The sequence below is a fragment of the Suricata suricatta genome, chromosome 9 (genome assembly GCF_006229205.1).
Source record: "Suricata suricatta isolate VVHF042 chromosome 9, meerkat_22Aug2017_6uvM2_HiC, whole genome shotgun sequence".
Lineage (NCBI taxonomy): Eukaryota > Metazoa > Chordata > Mammalia > Carnivora > Herpestidae > Suricata > Suricata suricatta.
This window is the reverse complement of record NC_043708.1, coordinates 96,921,038-96,942,839: the sequence shown is the minus strand read 5'-3', so window position 1 is coordinate 96,942,839 and position 21,802 is coordinate 96,921,038. Positions and strand designations below refer to the sequence as shown.

The 21,802-nt window shown below is 35.4% G+C and overlaps 1 protein-coding gene across 7 annotated transcripts in view; it reads left to right on the top strand.

Moving 5' to 3' along the window:
• Positions 1 to 21,802, top strand: part of SLTM (SAFB like transcription modulator) — a 79,149-nt gene that overhangs the window by 7,217 nt on the left and 50,130 nt on the right. For 3 of the 7 annotated variants that reach the window (XM_029952374.1, XM_029952376.1, XM_029952371.1), the window contains exons 3-9: positions 3,694 to 3,758; positions 6,385 to 6,582; positions 7,457 to 7,504; positions 15,273 to 15,300; positions 16,625 to 17,093; positions 17,716 to 17,765; positions 19,925 to 20,043. In XM_029952374.1, the coding sequence (XP_029808234.1) occupies positions 3,694 to 3,758; positions 6,385 to 6,582; positions 7,457 to 7,504; positions 15,273 to 15,300; positions 16,625 to 17,093; positions 17,716 to 17,765; positions 19,925 to 20,043 (977 nt within the window). Of the gene's footprint in view, positions 1 to 3,693; positions 3,759 to 3,982; positions 4,060 to 6,384; positions 6,583 to 7,456; positions 7,505 to 15,272; positions 15,301 to 16,624; positions 17,094 to 17,715; positions 17,766 to 19,924; positions 20,044 to 21,802 lie in introns of those variants that run through there. The other 4 variants (XM_029952378.1, XM_029952377.1, XM_029952373.1 and 1 more) reach the window with 4 other exon arrangements.

Sequence of the window (21,802 nt, the reverse complement as noted above, 5' to 3'; positions counted from 1 at the left end):
TTTTTTTTTTTTTTTTTGGAGTTTAAGGAGGACTTGGTTTTACTTTATTTCTCATCTGTGACATAAGCTCGGAATTCACAGAGGTACTTTGTAGCATCATTGATGTTGGGAGTTTATAGTCCTTGCTGACAGGGTAGGGCTGCACATGATGCTAGTCTGGCCTGCCACCTCTTACCTTTTGTCCCAGTGAGAGCTGAAGGGCAGTCCAGACCTTGTTACATCCAATCTGTGATTTAGTCCGTTATCAGTCAGGTAGCATATCTGCTCATTATATAACATTATACTAGATTCTGGGCTGGGTGATGATTATCAGGGCTTTTTAAAAATGTGAGTTATATTTTATATGAGGGAAGGATGATACTTTTTTCAGTAAAGAAGAAATTATAATATAGTTTTTAATTCAACATGTGTAAAGTAAGTCCAAAGTTACAAATTATAAATTAGTCAAAAGCTAGTGTGTAAAATTTCAGGGTTTTTTTTTTTTAAATTTTGGAATGATCAAAAATGTCTTTGTAAAGTTTGTTCATTCTAAATATACCGAATAAAAATGATGTCAGCTCATTTGTAAAACCCAACCGGAATTTTCTTACATTGTCTCAGAACTTAAACATCAGTTTCCCAAGATGGTAAAATTTCAATTTTCTTAAATACTATGTACCTATCAAGTTATTGGTACAGTTTTATCACTGTATGTTTGAAAATCTTTATCCACGTGGTTTTTATGTTTACAAGCTGATATGTTAAATTTCTAGTGCTTTCATGTGACACAGCTGTTTAAGACGGTACAGAATAGCAAAGTTGGGCCTTTTTTGTGTACCTGTGCCTCTTGTTGCCTATTTGTCATGGGACATGTTACAAAATGTTGGGGTCTTAGGGGCGCCTGGGTGGCTCAGTCGGTTAAGCATCCGACTTCGGCTCAGGTCATGATCTCATGGTTCGTGGGTTCTGGGTTCGAGCCCTGCGTCGGGCTCTGTGCTGACAGCTGGCTCAGAGCCTGGAGCCTGCTTCAGGATTCTGTGTCTCCCTCTCTCTCTGACCCTCCCCTGCTTTTGCTGTCTCTCTCTCTAAAAATAAATAAAAAGACATTAAAAAATTGTTTTTAAAAATCCAAAAAACTCCACAAAATGTTGGAGTCTTAGATTTAAACCTTCTATAAATGTAGCTTTTGGAGCCTCTCTTTACATTACAAGAGATGACAGTATTAACAACAGGCACATTGTAGCTACTCAGAGATCTAATGGCTTTGTGGGCTTTGAGAAGTGGGACTGTAGGTCTAGGTTTAAATTGAAGAACTGCCTTCACTAGTGTTGTAATGAGATTAACTTGTCAGCAATAGTTTCCTCTTTTGTAGAATGGGGATAATAGTCTCAGAGTAGCTATGAGGATAAAATATATAAATACATAAATGTATATAAAACATTTATCCTAGTGCCTGGACCATGGAAGCCACGTAAGCAGTGACCGTGACTGTTGGTGGGATTTTTGTTGCCATTGTAAACTAAAACAAGAAAACTAAAACAAGTGAAATTCACCACAGAATGTGCAAAGTATGTGTAGTTGGTCATTATGCTGAAGGCTGCCATTTTAAAGATTGTATCTTCAAACTGAGTTAATTAACCACTCCTTACTAGGATAATGTCTTTTAAGTAGGTCATAGTAAGTTGTAGTGGAAAGAATTTAGGACTGGAAATGAGAAGCCTTGGCTTCCAGTTCTGACAACATCATTTACTAGCTTTGGGCAAGCTACTTAACCTCTCAGGCTCATTTTCTCTTTCATAAGATTGTGATTACCTGCCCTGTGTACCATAGGGTGCTTGGAAAAATAAAAAATTTTCCCCAAATGCTTTGTAAGTTGTACAGCAGGTTATAATCATAAGGAGTAAATACTGTTTGCAAATGTTCTGAAGGATTTTCCCCCAAAGTTCAACTCTGTATATTACTTGGTGGTGTGTTTTGTGGTCCTCTATTTTTAAAAAGCTTGTTTTTTCCCCCAAAAAAGCATCTTTAAAGTTTTTATACTGTGGAACTTTATCTAAATGTGATAGAATGTAGTGAGCTCTTCCTCACCTCGTAACATTTTCTTTTTCAGGGGAGAAACATCTTTACTTACTTTTTAAAAAATAGGTTAATAAACGCTTTCTGATGAGCAGACTTTGTTAGTTGTCCCTTTTAGTAACTTCCATTTTTTTAAATGTTTATTTTCGTTTTGAGAAAGAGGTAGCGCTATGCACGCATGTGAGTAGGGGAGAGGCAGAGGGAGAGAGAATCCCAAGCAGGCTCCACGCCGGAAGCTCCGCGCTCACACTGTGAGATCATAACCTGAAACGAAATCAAGAGTCACGGACAGAGCCCCCCAGGTGCCTCCCTTGTAGTAATTTATAATTTCTATTTTCCCTAAAATACAAACACCAACATTCCAAATAGGAAGCAAATGCCACACAAGCTCCACACTTTCTCTTTTGATTCACACAAGCCCTTAAGAGACAGGGACAAGCCCCCTTAGCCCTCTTTTACTTGGGTGGGTTAAAAAAAACTACTGCACTCCTAATCTTGTTTTCCACATGCCTGGAAGGATCAGAAGCTTGTTGCTTTTTTATCACTCCTTTGGGGAGAGGATTTCACACTGGGAGTAATGGAAGGTAGGGCTGTTGAGGAGGAAAGGGAGGCACACTGACTTTTTTACAGCTACCTTTCACCTAAAGCCACTACCCTGGAGGTCACAGAAGCTTCAGACAGGTACATGGCAGTCCCTGTCTTAGGCAAAGGGGAAAGCTGATTAGTTGGCCTCAGGAAAGAACATCCATTTTCATTTCAAAATGAATGAATTTTTTAAAAACGTAAATACTAAAGTTCCAGCAGTTGGGGTTTTTACAGCATTTCTGATGCGTGTGTTATTCAGTAGGTTTTTACAGAGCAGTCTGAAAACATAAACTTTTAGCATTGCCTTGGTGGGAAATATGTATTTCTTTAAATGTGGAAAGCATTTTTAAAGTTCCAACCACTGATTTGTAAAGTTTGAAGATGCGAGTTTGGTGGGGGAGACCTATAGTCTATCTGGAAACTATTAGCAGTTTCAGTCTGAAGTAATTTCTCTCCTTGCCTTAATATTTGGTTTATATTTAGATTTTTGGAGAAATACAAAGCAAGCATAAAAGCAGTCACTGTACTTAAGGAATGTCTTTTTAAATGGTGAAGCAAGATGTATTTGAGAGTACAAGGCATCTATTATCAACTGATGGACTGTAAGGTGTAGATTAAAGTATGAGAATTTTATTGCAGAGAAAGCTTGTTGAAGAATAGCACTTACAGATGGCTTTGTGGGGGACATGAGCCTTGAACTTAAGTATCAGACATCTGGTGACAGACAGAACACTGTTGAAAGGTGCTGCTATTTATGGGAGAATGAAGAGGAGAATTTGGCATAAAGAGAAATGTGTATATTGAGTCAGTTAAGGTGAAGGGTTCATGTTAGGAGTATTTGCACAGTTTGTTTTTGTGAAACAGCATGACATTCTTAAAGCTTTTTTGTTTGGGACAGCTATGAGCAGGTGGTTTATAAGCAGTTCCCGTTAGATTGTGTTGTTGATGATTTGGGAGGAGAGAGTGATACTTTGGGGGTTAACTTTTCCAAATGTTTTTTGCTCTTAAAAGTAATAAAATACTGGTTGTTAGCCCATTTTCCTTCTTTCGCAGGTAAAAAACAGGAAGCAGATGAGTTGAGTGGAGATGCTTCTGTGGAAGATGATGCTTTTGTCAAGGTAAAGTGTTAATTACTCAGGTTAAGAGCTTGTTTTGAGTGTAGTATTTTGCATGATGAATTCATGCAGTTTATTTGAATAATAGAAGCATGTAGGCAAAATAAAGATAGAGATTTATGTAGTATTGTCAGTCTCATCATAGTTGAGAAATATGATAAATAACTTTATCTTTAGTTTAATGAGACATAAGGCTAAAAATCATTTTTGTCCTGGTCTTTAAGTAGAAATCAGACATAGAGGCCAGAGGAACAGTTACAAGACAACTGATATGTTGGTTCCTGGACAAGGTACCGCAGTGAAGGTATTGATAATTTAGTTTTCATCTGCCCATTACATTTTTAGCTTTTGTATAAAATATACAAAACTAGCTTAATGTAGTCCTTAAAATGGAGAGAGAAGATTGCTGATGTGTTGCTACTTAGGAAAGATCAAATTCAGAAAATTGTCCTGCCCTTTAAAGATAAATAAGCCAGTTTTCTATTGGTCGGAAAAGAAAGTATTTCATAACTGACCAGCCAGAAAAATGATGTATATAGTTTTGGCTGGAGTTGTAGCAGTTCTGTGTGCTAAGTTATTTTTAATCACAGAGTTTTCTTTTTCATGTGTATGTATATGTGTGTGTTCTAATGTGATCTGCTACTTACTGATCATGAAGTCTTAAGTAATGTGGCATTTGCAGGAATTATTTAATGACCATAGTTCTTAAATTACATACATTTATACCCTCTATGTATCCTGTTTTCTGTGTAGTCTATAAAGTCATAACATCTTTGGATGTCTGTGTTCTCTACCGTGAAGTCAGCTCATGTCCATTCACTGGGCCATCTCTCCTGCTTAGCCCTTTCCCCTCCCCACGTTACAGGCACACACACACACACAGACCGTAGAGTGTACCACATGCCTTATATTGTGCACCTTGCACTTTGAGGGTAATCACAGAGAAAAAGAAATGCCTGGTTGAGGATTTAACTCTGAAATCAGATAATTTTGGGAAATATTTGCCCAAGGAGCCATTAAAATTGATGAGTGCATGCCTGTTTGAGTCTTTCAGAACTCTCCAGTCTCCGTATTCTGTTATCCTTGTGATACATTTTCCTTTAGGATTGTTTCCTAGGTGTCTTCACTAGTGAGTGTATGATTAAGTAAAAATTATCCATAACCTGGAAAAAACATTGTGACTTAGTAAAAGACTTTAATTTTCAAATGTCTGTTTCAGCTCTTCAATTCATAAAAATCTCACATTCGTTTGAACTGTTAGGAGATAGATACGTCCATTCAGCATAATAGTGTTGTCTCGTGTGCTGCAAAGGATACCTTTGTGGTATTATTAAATGAACCTGGTCATAATGTCTAGAAGAGCAGAAGAGCTTTAAAAAAAATCCTATTTAATTACATCTTCAGTTCCTTATTTATACTTCCTTTTTCACTTTGGAAGTACTGGCATATATGATGTATTTGACAGAAATAAAGTGAATATGCTTATCTCTCAGAATTGGTAATTTTGGAATTCATACAGTAGTGGTAAGTAAGTATCACCTATTGTAAGTTCCCTGGGTGATTTCCCTTAGTTGGTTTCTTTTTCTTTTTCTTTTCCTTTTTCTTTTCTTCTCTTTCTTCTTCTTTGTCTTCCTTTTTTTTTTTTTTTTTGCCTCTACCCCTGTTACATAATCATCTACTCTGTTTTCAGTCTCCAATGTTCCCTCACTCACATGTGGTGAGGTTCCTTAAACCTACTGCCCCAGAAGCACTCCCAAGCACTCCACATTCTAGTACAATCATACTTCTTTTCTTTTCCCATCTCCCTCTGAAATTTTATTTCCTCACTGCAGTTCAGCTCTGAATGATTGATAGTCATGCCCCTGCCCTTTTCCCCTTTCAACCCAGAAGTCTTTACTTAAATCTATTATATTTACCATAAGAATAGGAAAAGAGAAAGGGTGTTCTTTGCTTTCAACCCTTTCTCTGCAGTTAAAGAGGAAACTAACTAGATTGCTACTTTTCTTTGTTTCTGTTGAAGTATTGTGTATCCATAAACTTTGAAGGGCAAACAATTCCTTCACAGAGACAGCCCCAACCTGTTCCCCTGCCTATCTGGGATTGTGGCACAGTGATGGATTTCAAAATAAATACATTTAATTTTTTGCATTTTTTTCAACAGCAGAGTGTAACAGTTGGGGTGCCTTATTATTAATTAGAAATAAGCTTTGTTACAATATGTAAGACCTGCAGGGTCTTTCAAGTTAAATCATACTATGGACATGGAGAAATCAAGTCATTTCTGTGAAGTTATATCTTCTAGACAACTCTTGGGATGTGACTTGGTAAATATTAAATAACTAGAACTTGAGAGCATCTCCTCCAGTAGCAATCCAGTTAGTGTGTACCTCAGTGTGAGAGATTTGGGGACTTGGATGTATGGTTCAATAACTTTGGGATTTGACCCCCTTTTTTTTTTAAAAAAAACACAGTAAATATTTAAGGTGAAGTGATTGATCTTTGACTTTGCGAATAAGGTCAAAGTATGGTAAGATTTAAAACATGTAGACATGTTAAGTACCAAAAACATTTGGTGGCTAGCCTACACTACTTTGCCTCTAGTTGTACCAAATTTTCTTACCATTAAAAGGACTGTGAATTGGAGAATCAAGAGGCACATGAACAAGATGGAAATGACGAACTAAAGGACTCTGAAGAATTTGGTGAAAATGAAGAAGAAAATGTGCATTCCAAGGAGTTACTATCTGCAGAAGAGAACCAGAGAGCTCATGAATTAATAGAGGCAGAAGCAATAGAAGATATAGAAAAAGAGGACATCGAAAGTCAGGTCTTTAGCCAGTTTTTTAAAAATGTGACACAGATAAATTAAGTAATAAATAATAAAAAGTATTTTTTTTAGTTCAATGTGGAAGCCTCAGAATTTTCAAAAATACCATTTTGAAATTACAAACCACCCCAAATCCTACCACCTAAGACGACCTTTTAAATTTTTGCTTATCTTCCACATTTGTATATATTTTTATATAGTAGTTATCATGCCTTTAATTGCTATTTATTCTATATAATGTTTTCATCTAACATACCATAACTTCATAATGCGTGTGCTATACTGCAACTTACTAGATCAATTTCTGTGTGTCATATAGTTGCTCCTTTAATTTGGGACGTTCACATTTAGGTTGTTTTCTGCCCCATTAGGGATGGAGTGTACCAGTTCACTCTGATCTTGCCAACAGTACTGTATGGTAGCTGTTTTTTTCTTTTGCTACTTTAGTAGATATAAAGGATTAATTTGCATTACTTTGGTTATTATCAAGGGTGGGTAATTACTTAAAGTTTAAAGGCATATAATTTGAAAAGTATTTGATTGAAATAGACCATTTGTCTTGTTTTGAGGTACACTAGTGTGTCTTAAAAACCAATGGATTAGGGAGTCATTACTGTTAATATTCATACTTAGAATACTTCCCTTCTACTTAGCCAAATAAATGAAGGGCTCAAGAGATTTTTGTAATCTTTTATCAGTGTGGCTATTTTTATGTTGGCATAAAAAGTATAGTCTGAATTATTAAGTTAGTACCGACGGTATCATAGACACTGTGCAGAATACAAGGCAAGTGATAGTTGGCTATAGCATAAAAGCATTCTCATGTTACCCAGATATTTTGTAAAGCAAAGCTATTGTATACCCTTTTACTTAGGAAATTGAAGCTCAAGAAGGTGAAGATGATACCTTTCTAACAGCCCAAGTAAGTTTACATTTAGTCCTACGAATATGATATTGTGGGTGGAAGGGCTCGGAAAAGGAATCTTATTTTGACTTCATAATTCTCTAATTCCTAAACTGCTTTAAACTCAGTTTAAATACTTGTATATACAAAATACTTAAAATTGGCAGCTGAAATATCTGTTGCCATGAGGGTAATTGGAAGGTATTATAACAAAGTTCCTACCATTTTCAGAATAAAAATCAAAATAGTCCATCCTTTCTGTCAAAAAACAAAAAACCTCTGGTTACCAGTCTTTTGAGAAGTCTACACTCTCTTTGATTTTTTCTTCTGGCACTTTGCTATGAAGTAAATCATTTAAAATACCCTTATCAAAGCGTTATTTAAGATTTTGTTAATTTAACACACCTAGGATGGGCATATTATAAAAATGATAAAAGTCTCTGTTCTAGAAATTTACTTGGGGGGTGTGTGTGTATGTCTGTATAGAAAATAACTACTCTTCTATTGTGTGTCGTGTTGTTTTTGGTATATCTGATATATATAGTGTACATTTTGAAGTGTGACTTATGGGGTCTATAAACACATTTATATAGCTTAGTTGCTGCAATGTTTTCTTTTTAACTTATCCTTTGTTTTTTCCTCATCCGTTCTCAAGAACCCCTTTTTCATCTACCTTCTTTAAATAGTATGCTTTGATTTAGAGATAGGAGTTTCCTCTCTTTCCTAGATGAAGAAAAAGTAGTGATCAAGTCTGTTATTTCCTTATTGTAATATGTGCCGGAAGAGTATGGTAGTGGGGCTCATACTTGTGGACTGCTTAGGTGATTGTCCCTGGTCACGCCTTCTTTCCTGCAGTTCTCTTGCCTTTGAAATGATGTTGAGCCACAAATGCTGGTGAGGCTGTATTTTGACTTGCTGCATTTTTTTGCTGTGGGGGGAGAAACTGCATTTCTGGGAGAAATGTGTCTGATATTTTGGAATATTCAGGAAGGAAATGTTAGGACTTTGAAAGTCTGTAGATTATCCCCCATACTGTCTCCAAATAAGTTCATTACTGAGTGACAAAGAATAGGTGAGGAAAATTAACTCTCAGTTTGGGGGAGTACCTTTTCTAGACTAACTAATTTGCAAAAAGGTAGAGTTGAGCTCTTCATATTCTTTAGCAACTAGCTTGTTAATTTCCACCAAGGGCCACTCCTGGAGTTGTGTAGGTTGTGAGTTGTGTAAAGGGATCATTTCTAAGGGTCCCCATTCACATAATAATTAAAGTATCTTAAGGAATAGATGCCTTTTTAAAAAAATTTTCCGCAAATCTTTATGGCCTGGAGATGGCCATGCTTCCCTTCGGTCCTGGTGATGAGGGAACAGTTGTTCCTCATCAAGGGCCTTGGTGTATCAAAAGATAGAGAGGTTACATCTTCAGAGAAGCTTTCTTTATGTAAAATGACTTTTTCCCCCTTTCTGAATACTGTAGAGTGGAACATCTAGCAATATATAAAAATGTTTCTATGTTTCATCATGAACTAATGCTTCTCAATATATTGTTTTACTGTGTGCATTAAGTAATATTACATAGTGTAACCATCGCCCAGCTGTAACTGTTAGAATCCATGGACAGTCTTGTTTCATTTATACCTCCTTTCACTTTTCCCTTTCTTCATTATTAAAACAAATCCTGGACATCATACTTTGCTTTAAAATTTCATTATGTATCTCTAAAAGAGAATTCATGTTTTTTGTTTTTTTTTACAATATCACTCCTAATCTAAGATTTTTAATCTCATTAAATGTACAGTTAGTATTCAGATGTTCAGTTGTACATAGATTTTCCTTTTTATTTTCACAGGTCTTGTTTGAATCAGATGCAAATAAGATGTACCTACTGTGATTGATTGAAATGTTTATTAGATCTCTTTTAGTCTATATGTTTTCTCTCCACCTTTTTTCCTTCAGTTTATTTGTCGAAGAAATCGAGTTGTATATTCTATACAGCAGGGGTTGGCAAAGTTTTTCTTAAGAGACTAGGTAGAAAATATTTTAGCCACTGTGGGCCATATGGTCTGTGTTACAACTCTTCAGCTCTACCATTGTTGTGTGAAAGCAGCTGTAGACCATAGGTAAATGAATGGACATGGCTGTTTCAGTAAAAAGTATTTACAAGGAGAGGTATCTAGCCTCTTTTTGCCAACCCCTGTTACAGGCTTTCCAAAGTATAGATTTTGCTGATTACATTTCTGTGGAGTTGTTCAATATGTGTCTTTGTTTACTGTATTCTCTGTAAATTGGTAAGTTGGTTATAGGATCTAGAAATTTTGCTGTCCAATTCAGGGCACCCCACCCCCACCCCAACACACCCGCCTGCTTCACAAACAGTGTTGTGGCCTTCCATTTAGATGCACATAATATCTGGTTATATCTTCTTGGTGATGGTACCAATCATTGATGATCCATACCCCTTTGATCAAAGTAGTGATATTCAAATCCTTTCATTTTTTCTTTACTGATTAGCTGGAATGTTCCTAGAAAGAGAAATATCTCATACTATTTGGGTATTCAGTGGTACCAATTAGAAAGGAAAGCCAGTGTATATATTTATGCCTCATTTCTTTTCCTTTTATTTACCAATTTTTGGAATAATGAGCTGGTTCATCACTGATTAATGGGTTTGTTATTTTTCCTTTTTTCTCCCTTAGTTTCATTTTGAACTCATGGATTTAAATGTATTTAACGTATTTCAGGCCATTGTAGCTATCCTTGTTCAATGTTCAAACTTTCCCATCTGTAGCTTGTGAGCCTCTTCATTTCAACATGATCCTAGTAGTCTTTGATTGCTTCCTTGCTTTCTGGTATGTAATGATATTCCTTTTCCTGCTGTAGTCCTAAGTAGTCATTTTTTCCTTTAATAATGGTAAATGGTTTTCAAAATATTCTCAGTGGTAGGGATGCAGTTCTTTGCCCTGGGTTTTCCTATTTTCTAGGTCTTTTCTTTCAATGTATAAAACTAGAGAATGTGTGTGGGGTGTTTTTGTTTGTTTTTGCTTTTAAGTTAAATAGATTTTGAGGTCATAGGGATACTTGTAAGTTAATCATTTCCTTTGTCTTATGGTACACATAAAATAGCTTTAGAAACTTATTATCAACACGATCACCAAAAATATTAGTGAAGATAATTTTCCTCCAGTGTATCTGTCGTAAAGTCTAGGAGTGTCTAGGAGTGAAGGAATCCTAAAGAGGATTATATCAACAACTCATACATATTTATTCATTGATTTGTTTTCATTTTATTTTCAATAATTAAGGTGTTGCTTTTTTAAAAAAAATTGAATCTGTAACTTTTTGTCAGTCTGTAATTCAAACAAGGTAATTTAACCTAATAATTATTTACAATATGTGGTTTCAAAATCAAAGCTATAAGAAAAATACATTTAGAAAAACTCCCTTCAGGAGTGTCTGGCTCACTCATTTGGTAGAGCATGCGATCCCTGATCTCAGGGTCGTAAGTTCAAGCCCCGCATTGGGCGTAGAGCTTACACCCACCCACACAAACACACACACACATCCCCTCCACTCATTCCCTTGACGGCAAACTTAAAATTCCTGATATATTCTTCTTTTATTAGTTTTTAAAGATACAAGCAAATGGGCCATATATTTGTATAGGAATGTATTTATTTAAAGCCAGTTATCAGGCTTACTAACTTTAAATATTTGGCCTTTCGGTGTTAGCCAAGAATGTGGTTCAACTTCTACTTTAGTTGCTAATAGTATTATGACTTCAGGTGTATTCTCTTAGTTTTTAAGTCTGTACAGCGAACATTAATTCCTACCTGCTGATTGATGTTAGGATTAATTATAGATCCTGGCACTTAGTATGTGTGCACTCTGGTTATTTGTGATGCTGTTTTACTAGCTTGAAGATACTAGCTACTTAAGAGTTTTGGAGAAGTTTTTCTCAAAAATGTTTATGTTTGCTTATGCTTTAATTCTTAAAAATTTCCTCAAATTTCAGACTCTTCAGTCTTTGGTGATCACACCATATCTAGTCCTTTTTCTATTTGCTTTTGCTCTTAATGTTTCAGTAATTTCATATCCTATTTCTGTCACATGAAGTCTGTGTACCTCTGAAGCCAGGTTTATATGTTTCTGCTTCAGAAAACTTTCCCTAATATCTCTTAGGTAGTGCTTTGCTGTTTACAGAGAACTTTTTACATCCATTATCTTATTCAGTTGTTTATATTCTATTTAGGTCATATGTTATCCTTTATTTTATGGGTAAAATTCACCTAGATGGAACACAGAGTAAAACTGTTTCAGTGGCAATGATAGGATAAATACCCAGGTGTTACGATGCCTGGTCTGGTAATTTTTTCACTAAATCACTGCACACTAGTAAATCTTGTTTTCTGAATTCCATCATACTTACACAGTGCTGCAGTGGAGCCCATTACATACATGGAAATGAATGGTTAGTTCATTCCCTCCATCTAAAATGTGGTAGTGCCTTATACCACAGTTATTCAGTAAATTCATTCAACAAATATTTATTAAATGCCTATCACATGCCAGGTATTTTGTATTTTCTGTGATCTTAAGCATATTGCCAGATAGCAGGCGGTTGGTGGCTTAAGGTTATTTTGAAGATTTATTTTAAATCAAGCTAAATACAGCATTTACATACAAGTCTGGGGAAAGGAGCCTTTCTAGAAGTGGTCTTCTGACATAGCACATGTTCAACGTGTATCACAAGATTAACGTAGGGGAAGGAAGAGGGAGGGACGGAGGGAAGGAATGTAGTAAATACTTTATTAATTGAAAAATAAGTCCTAGGCTTGTCTTTGTCTTTTACTTATCTTTGCCGCTCCTAGGATGAAGTAAAAATAGAGAGCTTTGTATATGACTTTGGGCATTTGACTAAGGGTCGTAGATCCTGCTGTAAGGATAAACAGCATGAGTACCTACTTTCCGGAGCATTTGCTTCATTTTCATATGTGAAATGTAACAGTTTTTCCAAAATAAGCTCAAAAATATATTTAACATAAAAGGATGCTTTACATTGTTGTTACTTATTGTATTTCCCATTTTGAAAACAGTCTGTTTCAGTGGAGGAAAATTAGTTTCAGATAAAATGCATATCCTATATATCATTTAGACAGGAAAAATCTGCCATTGTATTTCTTGGATTGTTTCCTTACTACAGAGATTTTTAGGCTTATTTAGGGCTTTGGGGTTGACTTCAGCAGGACTGTGTTTACTGCACATACTGAGCAGTGAAACCTGCAGTGCTATGTGGCTCATCTTTTCTGCTAACCCTAGTTGTTTGTGTGCTTCACCTCCATTGTGCTGGTTTTATTTTCTAGAAGCCGGGTCAGATTCTTCCAGGGGCATTGAAGTATATGTGGTAAAGCTAGTACTACCTCTAATTTGAGAAACTAACATTATGAGACCCTTCAGAAGACATGTTGAATAATTAGGATAAATATCTGAAAGCTCTTCAGCAAAGTAAGGCAAACCTTACCAGTTATTTTAACAGCTAGAAATAACATTTCCAATTGGTGAAACTAGAGCAGAAAGGATTTTGTTTGGTACAGAACACACAGTACTTTTTTTTTAATTTAAAATTTTAATTTTTTTTAATTTAAAAATTTTAAGTTTTTACTTTTTAAGACAGGAGATAATTTGGCCATTTTATCTTGAACCCGTCAGTAATACATCTCTAAAAGAATAACCAGGAAGTGATGTTGCTGTTGGTAGTTAAAGGAGAGGCAAGCTGCATACTTTAACAAGTTCATTTGTTTTGGTTCTGATTAAAGGTTAAAGATATTCCAGTGTATTTATTCCCCCCAAAACAAATTACTAAATAAAAGAGAAAGATAAATCGCCATTTCTGGTCTTAACCCAACCTTTCCTTGCTGCTGCTGCCTGCCACGCCACCCAAGTGAAAGCATTTCTTTTTCCTTTCCAAATGTTGCAGATTAGAAACATAATGATTGAAACTAAATTCTGGTTCAACAGTGTGGTACAGAGCAGCAATAGAGAGGTCAGCAGAGCATAATATAGTGGACATATGTGATAATAGGATTCACTTTGATATGAATCAATAATCTACTTGTTCTGAGACTCTTTACTTCCTAAGCTTGTGGCTTATTGTTTCAGTGTTTGTAGTTTCCTTCATGTCACTTTAGTGTGTAAAACAATTGGGCATTCCCTAGTTGGGGCACTTACAGGTTAGCTTCAAGTCAAAAAATCCTTTAAAATGATTTCTTAGAAATATGGTTGTTATCAGATATAAGTTTGAGCATATGGTAAAATATTTGACATTTGTAAAGAATGCACACTTTTCTCTGTATCTAAAATTGTGTCATAAATATGCCAACTAAAGTTTTGTTTACAGTTCGGTTTAAGTGGGCTGTCACTCTAAGGCAGTAGTTCTTAAAGTTTGGTCCCTGGATGACAGCATCAGCCTCACCTGGAAGCTTGTTAGAGGTGCGGATTCTCAAGCCCTGCCTCCAGACCTGAATTAGAAACTCTGGGTTGGTGCTTAGCAAACTGTTTTAACTAGCCTTCCAGGAGATTCTAATACAGACTCAAAAGTTTGAGAACCGCTACTCTAAGGCTTTATGTGGTAGCTTCATACCTCTGTGACTGAAAATGATCTACTTGACTCAGCTTTTATTTTATTTTATTATTGTTTCTTAAATGTTTATTTTTGAGAGAGAGAAACAGCGTGAGTAGGGGAGGAGCAGAGAGAGAGGGAGACACAGAATCTGATACAGGCTCCAGGTTCTGACTGTCAGCATAGAGCTTGACACGGGGCTCCCAACTCATGAACTATAAGATCATGATCTGAGCCAAAGTCAGATACTTAACCAACTGAGCCACCCAGGCGCCTCTACTCAGCTTTTATTTTAAAAGTTATAGGTTAAAGCATCCCTAACTTTTTTCCTTTATGGAGATTAAATGCATATTTGCTTATTTATTATGATCTTTAATTTGGGAAAGCATTGGTTTTATCTTGGTGTGATTATGATTACTTCAGTGGTTTTTACAGTATTTGCTTAGTAAAATCCCTTTGCAGTATTCCTGTTTTCAGGCTAGTACATGCTTAATTTTAGATTGGGTAAGAAGATCACATTTTAAAGTTAAAGTCAGTCATATTTTTAAAAAGTTTGTTACTATTTTGATTATCTATTGCACAAATACCTTTTCTAAAGTGATTGGCCTCCAGGGTGTATATGGCCACAGTGAATGAATTTTTAACAGATAAAAGGAATGAATAATTTGAAAATAACTGCTCTTATAGTCTTCCCTCTTAGTTCTGAGATGCCTGGAAAGGGTTTCTGTTTGTCTTACTAATATGCATTTAAGCCCTTGAAAGTGTATGTCTTCAGGTTATACTTTCTGGCCCTACTTTCAAATAGTACGCCCTAAAAGTGCTTTTGAATGGAGTCCCAAAAAATAATCAGGTCAGTCTATTGGCAGCTCTTTGATGCAAGTAAGATTCAGATTATATAAACTAGTTTTGAATACTGAAACTAATGCAGTTTATTGTTGATCTAACTAGTGATAGATTTACCTATTTTGTCTGAAACTTTATATACCAGACATGTGCCACATTTCTCTAAATGGGCTCTGGTTCTAATCAGAACATCCTATATTTGCTAGTGATAGGTGACCCTAATTAAGATTATTAAATTATATACCACTTGCACTTGACTGATTTTATGCTATTACTAAAATCTAGTTTTAAGTGAATTCATTTTACATTTGATTATTCTTTGAATTTCAGGATGGTGAGGAAGAAGAAAATGAGAAAGGTATGTTTGATGCCAAGTAGAGTTTAAAAATTGCTGACACTTAGAAAAATAGTAAATTATGTGAAAATAAAACATTCCTTATTTGAAATAATATTTTTAAAATGAGTTTATTTTCAAATTTATCAATTTAGTAAATTAAGTTAGCATCTTGATTTCATTTTTCAATTGGTTTTAATTTTCTTTTTAACATTTAAGATATGTTCTAACTTAATGGTACATATCAGTTACTGTAGTGGACAATGCCATATTTTATTTAACCCAACTTTAATTTTATTTTTTAAAATAACCTCTAGCATACGGTAAGTTGATAATGTCCTTAAGACTGGCACTGCAGTAACTCATACGTGCTTATTGGAGCGTAACAGATAATTGTGTAACCGGTTCTAAAAATGAGCGACGAGGAGACTAACTTTTTGTTTGCTACATAGAGAAAATTTCATATAGCCTCTGACAGTTTTCATAGTTTAGGAGAACTGTCTCATCCAATACAATTTCAGGGACATCAGTAGTAATTCATTGGTCAGTACGAGGTTATGGAAGAGTTCTGGGATGGAAGTCAAAGGATCCTACTTTGGACTAGAAAGGACATGGAGCAGGGTTCTAAGCAAGGCTGAATAAAAGGCCCAAAAATGATGACGAAGGAAAACTACTGACTGAAAATCTCACACACCTGAAGCCTTTCTATTTTGGGGGAATGCAAGACATCTTCAAAAACGTAATTGCAGGATTGACTGGACAGGATGAAGACTGGAAATTACCAATTTCCTGAACGTTAATGGAGCAGGCCATCTTTGGAACCTTCTGTAGCAGTTTTCCATACGATTCTGGACTACCCAAGAGTTGAATAAGAAGAATGAAAAAGATGGGGCCCTGAAAAACTTTGAAGACTGATTGATATCCTCAGACTGTGACCTTTCAAGACGTCACCGAGGGAGTTCTGAAGGTCACAAGGGTTAAACCCAAGATGATCCGAACACTGAATAACAAATCTGCACATTTGTCACTATCTCATGGAGGAAAAAAAAAAATCTTCCCTATGCCATTAACTTCTAACCACAAACGAAGAGCTGGTATCCTCAGGATGGAACCATTTCCTCACTTTTGTTGTTTGTATTTGTATGTAGAGATTTTTTCCATGAAGAATAAGTGATCCTGGGTAAAGGATTGTTTATGTTAGTTAATACCCTTGTGTTTTTTTTTCCCCCTAACCTTCCATCAGTGCTAATAACTGGCTTTATATTTTCTAGGTCCTATTCTAGCATATGAATATGAAATTGTTTAAACTTCTTGTTTTGCCATATTTATTCCTGTTAAATCCTCTTAGATATAGCAGGTTCTGGTGATGGTACACAAGAAGTATCTAAACCTCTTCCTTCAGAAGGGAACCTAGCTGAGGCTGATCACACAGCTCATGAAGAGATGGAAGCTAATGCGACTGTGAAAGAAGCTGAGGATGACAACATCTCGGTCACAATCCAGGCTGAAGATGCCATCACTCTGGATTTTGATGGTGATGACCTCCTAGAAACAGGTAAAAATGTGAAAATTACAGATTCTGAAGCAAGTAAGCCAAAAGATGGGCAGGACGCCATTGCACAGAGCCCGGAGAAGGAAAGCAAGGATTATGAGATGAATGCGAACCATAAAGATGGTAAGAAGGAAGACTGCGTGAAGGGGGATCCTGTCGAGAAGGAAGCCAGAGAAAGTTCTAAGAAAGCAGAATCTGGAGACAAAGAAAAGGATACTTTGAAGAAAGGGCCCTCGTCTACTGGGGCCTCTGGTCAAGCAAAGAGGTTTGTTTTTCTATGTCAGTTCTTTACGATACTGAATTCCAGCATTCAATAAGATCACTCTACATTAAGGGGGTGGCTTCAAGACCATGTACAGTAATTAGTACTTATGATCCTGCCTATAATATTTTTGACCGTCATAAGTTACTTAAAAAAAATGTCAAGATCTTCGTAATATGCAGTGTGTCCTACTGATTGCATTGTCGAATTGTCAGCATATATTTGGTTTTTTTCGTTGTTTTTTGTTTTTTTTTTCAAATTGACAATTTTTTTATGTTTTATTTTTAAAAATCCTTGTGATGATGGTTAATGAACAACTATCAGTCCTAAGAACACAAAATGAAGTCAAGTCCCAGTCCTGAAATCTGGAGAAGATGGCCATATATCCACTGAATAGAATTATCAGAAAATCTAGATCTTCAGGCATCTTGGGGAAAATCAGTGCAAGAATCCTAAGGGAATCATTTGTTCAAATAACCTAATCTAGGCCTTTGGAATTGTTAATTTGTATGAATAGCACTAGTATGCTCAATCAATAGTACAATCAATATCAAGCTGTTCGATTTTTGGTTTTTTGGGGGTTTTTTTTTGTTTTCAATTTTCTTCTGGTGATTTGCTTCTTTAGCTCTTCAAAGGAATCTAAAGACAGCAAGACATCATCCAAAGATGACAAAGGTAATGGATTGTTTCTATTTATTTCAGTGGTAAATTGCATATTTTCATTAAAAAATAGTAATTACCTGTGGTTTCCTTTGACATGTAGTCATTTAAAGTATACATACTAAAAATTTTGGATGGCTTTTGTGCAAACTGTCGAGTTAAATAGATTTCAGCATACTCTCAGTATGATTAAAGTGTTTTGTTTTAATTAATTTGTAAACTGGTAGGAGTATGGTAAACGTTGGGTTTTTAACATTGTGTTCTAAGCACCTATACTGAATATTAATACAATAGATACTTCATTTTCTTGCATTATAATTTGGAAATATTTTATCTTTAGTTGTAGTCGTTTGTAACCCTTACACACCAGCACAACCCTCTCCCTGTTTTGTCTAGTAGGACAGGATGTGCCGCAAATGATATTCGTATATATTTGTGGGGTCTAGTATCTAACAGAAAATCAATCACTAACATTTTATTTTACTTTTTTCATTGTTTAAACCAGGGTACACTTCTGTTAACATAGCCAGTGTATGGTATTTTAATTCTTTAGAATTTACTTCTTAATTTGACTTACTTAGGGTTGATAGAGGAGTTTTATGTAGGAACTTTGTTTTATTTTAAAGTCTTATAAGCTTAAAGATGCAATATTTGATTACTTTCTGTTACTGGAATGTCTGGGTCTCTCACGGCTGTTGCACTATAGTTTCCTCTTGTACATAGACTGTCTACTTAAAAAACACTTCCTGTTTTCTGAAAAATCAGTTTAAGGGAAAATAAAACCAATCAGGTAGTGCAAAGTCCTAGAATGCCTCTTCAGTGAATGAAAAAGGAATGTTACCTGATTTTTGTGGTTCGTTTAGTGTTATTTTGTTGGTATATTTTAATAGTTGGAATTTTAAGTGATTGATGTACTAAATTGACAATTAATTGCAATACTTACATCCCTTGCAGTTTGGGTTAATAGACAAAATATAATAGATTTATTAAATGATACCCCTTAAATTTAGAAGTTAGCAGTCTTGGTTAAATGTTACCTTTTTCCTATTACCGAAAACCATTTTTTTTCTGTAATTAAGAGAAGTACCTGGACCCAAATGTTCCTGGAGACATAAAAAAAGATACACAGACTTCTAGGTAGCATTTCATAAAATGATGCTTTGGTATATGCAGTTTTTAAGAGTAGAAATGTAGTAGCTATTAATATTTAAAATGTTTAAGTCAGGTGTGTGATGTCTCTTCATAACTCTACGTGGATAGTAATTTTTCAACTAAAATGTGTGGCATTAATATTTTAAAGCATTGAAAATTTTGCTCTTTCTACATATAATAATTTGCAGTTAGAAAAATTGTTACTTTTAATTGCTTACATTTTTTCCTTAAAGTGGATAAGAATTGTTCTCCAAATAAGGTCAAATGAATGAAAGCTCCCTTTTATAACTGCACATTTGAGGACACTGAGTAGGCCTGTATTCTAAGAAATGGCACTTACGTGTATGAGGCCATAATTTGTGTATGGAATTAGTGCAGAAATAATTCGTTTAACCATTTACCTATTCTCAAGGATTTTGAGGTTTCTGATTTTATTTATTAATTTTAGAAGATTGTTTTTTTGTTAAATCAAGAGTTATCTAGCCGCATATAATTCTTGTTTTATTCTTTCTGTACTAGAGAATTAAGATGAGCTGTTGGTTAGTTTGTGTTATTAAACATTTAAATTTTTGAAAATAGTTCATCCCTTCCTTTGACTGTTCCCTCTTCCAGTCCCAGTTTCTCAGGGTCTAAATCCCAGAACAGATGTGTGTAGTTAGGCAATCTGTACATTTCTAGATGACTGCTTTCCAGTTGTCTGTATTCCGTGCAGTGGTAGAGTATAAATTATTAAACTTAACAGTCAGAGTCAAGACCCGTAATTGATTTTTTACCCACTTCGATTTAAAATTCATGTGATAGGAATTACATAGATGTTCAGATTTGTTTCCTGACTAGTATCATCTGTTGTGTTTGATATTAATAATAGCAAATTCATAGGATTTTGATACAATAGGGTTGTACTGTTAAAATTTAGTTACATTAAAAGAGAATTTTATAATTTTGAAAGAAGATGGACCTAATAATTTTATTAAAAAATTCCAATTGAGATACTAAACTGTGTGATACTAAATCTATTCTAGGAAGTACAAGTAGTACTAGTGGTAGCAGTGGAAGCTCTACTAAAAATATCTGGGTTAGCGGACTTTCTTCTAATACCAAAGCTGCTGATTTGAAGAACCTCTTTGGCAAATATGGAAAGGTACACTGTTTTTACCTTTTTATCTATCTTTCTGGTATCTCCATTTGAAACAGATTATATTCAAAACAGTATTCTATAAAACCTTCCAATTTTTTGTTCTTCTTAGGACTGGTTTAAGTATAATTCTAGAGTTCTGTGGTAATGTAGAGTTTGTCCTATCATCTCACTCTGAGCCCTGGGGATCTTTGTATTAAAAGCTCATATTTGGAGCCCATTTCTGCCAAAGACTAAGTTTTGATTTTTCCAGAAACTAGAGTATCTAAGGCTAATCTGGTCATTTGGAAAATATAGACTACTATTAGACAATGGCATATAGAGTTTGGTGGGAGTAGGAACTGATACACCTGTCATCACACTGATTCTAGTACAGTAGTGGGAAAAAAATGTAACACTGCTAAAAATATCCTTAATCAGAAGTTGTGATAATGTGCTGTGATGGAAGAATTGCTAAGAGAGCAAAAGGGGAGGCTTGACTGTGGTTGGTTCATCAGGAAAAGTTTCCTTGGCATGTAAGGAGAAGATCTAACAGAAGAATAGTCAATAATTCAATGAATTAAATACTCAGTTAATAGTTGTTGAATTGCATTGAAAGCACTCACTGCTTTCTACCTTATATTTTTGTTTTCATTATATGTCATATGTAATCTACTCCAGTGTAAACTCTTTTTTCCTTAAATGTTTGCTTTGTGAGAGAGAATGTGCGCACAGAAGTGGGGGAGGGGCAGAGAGCGAAGGAGAGAGAGAATCTCAAGCAGGCTCTGTGCTGTTAACGCAGAGCCTGACACGGGCTCGATCCCTGCATCGCAGGATCTGTGAGATCATAACTTAAGTCAGAATCAAGAGTTGGATGCTTAACTGACTGAGCCACCCAGGCACCCCTCCAGTGTAATCTCTGATAGCAGGGACTTTGTCTACTATACTTTAAGTGCATGCATTAGGCTTTGAAATACTTATTAAATTAATGACCAATATTAGTGAATAACCATTCATGAATGTTACAAAAATCTGTTGATTTTAGAAGTCTTTTTTTTCCCTTTGAATATAGAATTGCCCGAGTGTTAAAGGTTCTTACAGGTGTCAGATACAGAACACTGAGAACTATAGTCTTGTGATCAGCCTTGGTTTATTTTTTGTTTTGTTTTCAGTAATTTATTGTTAGAGATATAAAATTTTTTTAATATTGGCATTTCTTAAGACTAAAATTATAAGGACACCATGCACTTTTATTACAAGACATTGGGCTTTAAAACCAAGTAGCTATTGGGACAAGTCTGCCTTCCCCAGACTTGAGATAAAAGCTGATTGTTTCCAGCCATCCACACCACCCAGCCTCCTAACTTCCCTGTTTATCTCTTCTTGCCTTATGTCTGTCTTTTTGTTCAGCACTAGATTGTTTTCTCACTTTTCTTCTTACCCATCCCTGTCTCTCTTGACTTTTATAGAATTGAAATTCTTTGTCACTTTTATATTGGTATATGTTTTCAAAGTTCAAAGTGTATCTTTTTAGAGTATTTTTTTTTTCCAAAAAAATTTTTTTTAATGTTTTATTTATTTTTGAGAGAGAGAGAGACAGCGTGAGCAGGGGAAGGTCAGAGAGAGTGGGAGACACAGAATCCGAAGACAGGCTCCAGGCTCTGAGCTGTCAGCACAGAGCCCAACACAGGGCTCAAACCCACTAACCACGAGATCATGACCTGAGCTGAAGTCTGATGCTCAACCGACTGAGCCACCCAGGTGCCCCTAGAGTATATTTTTGTAG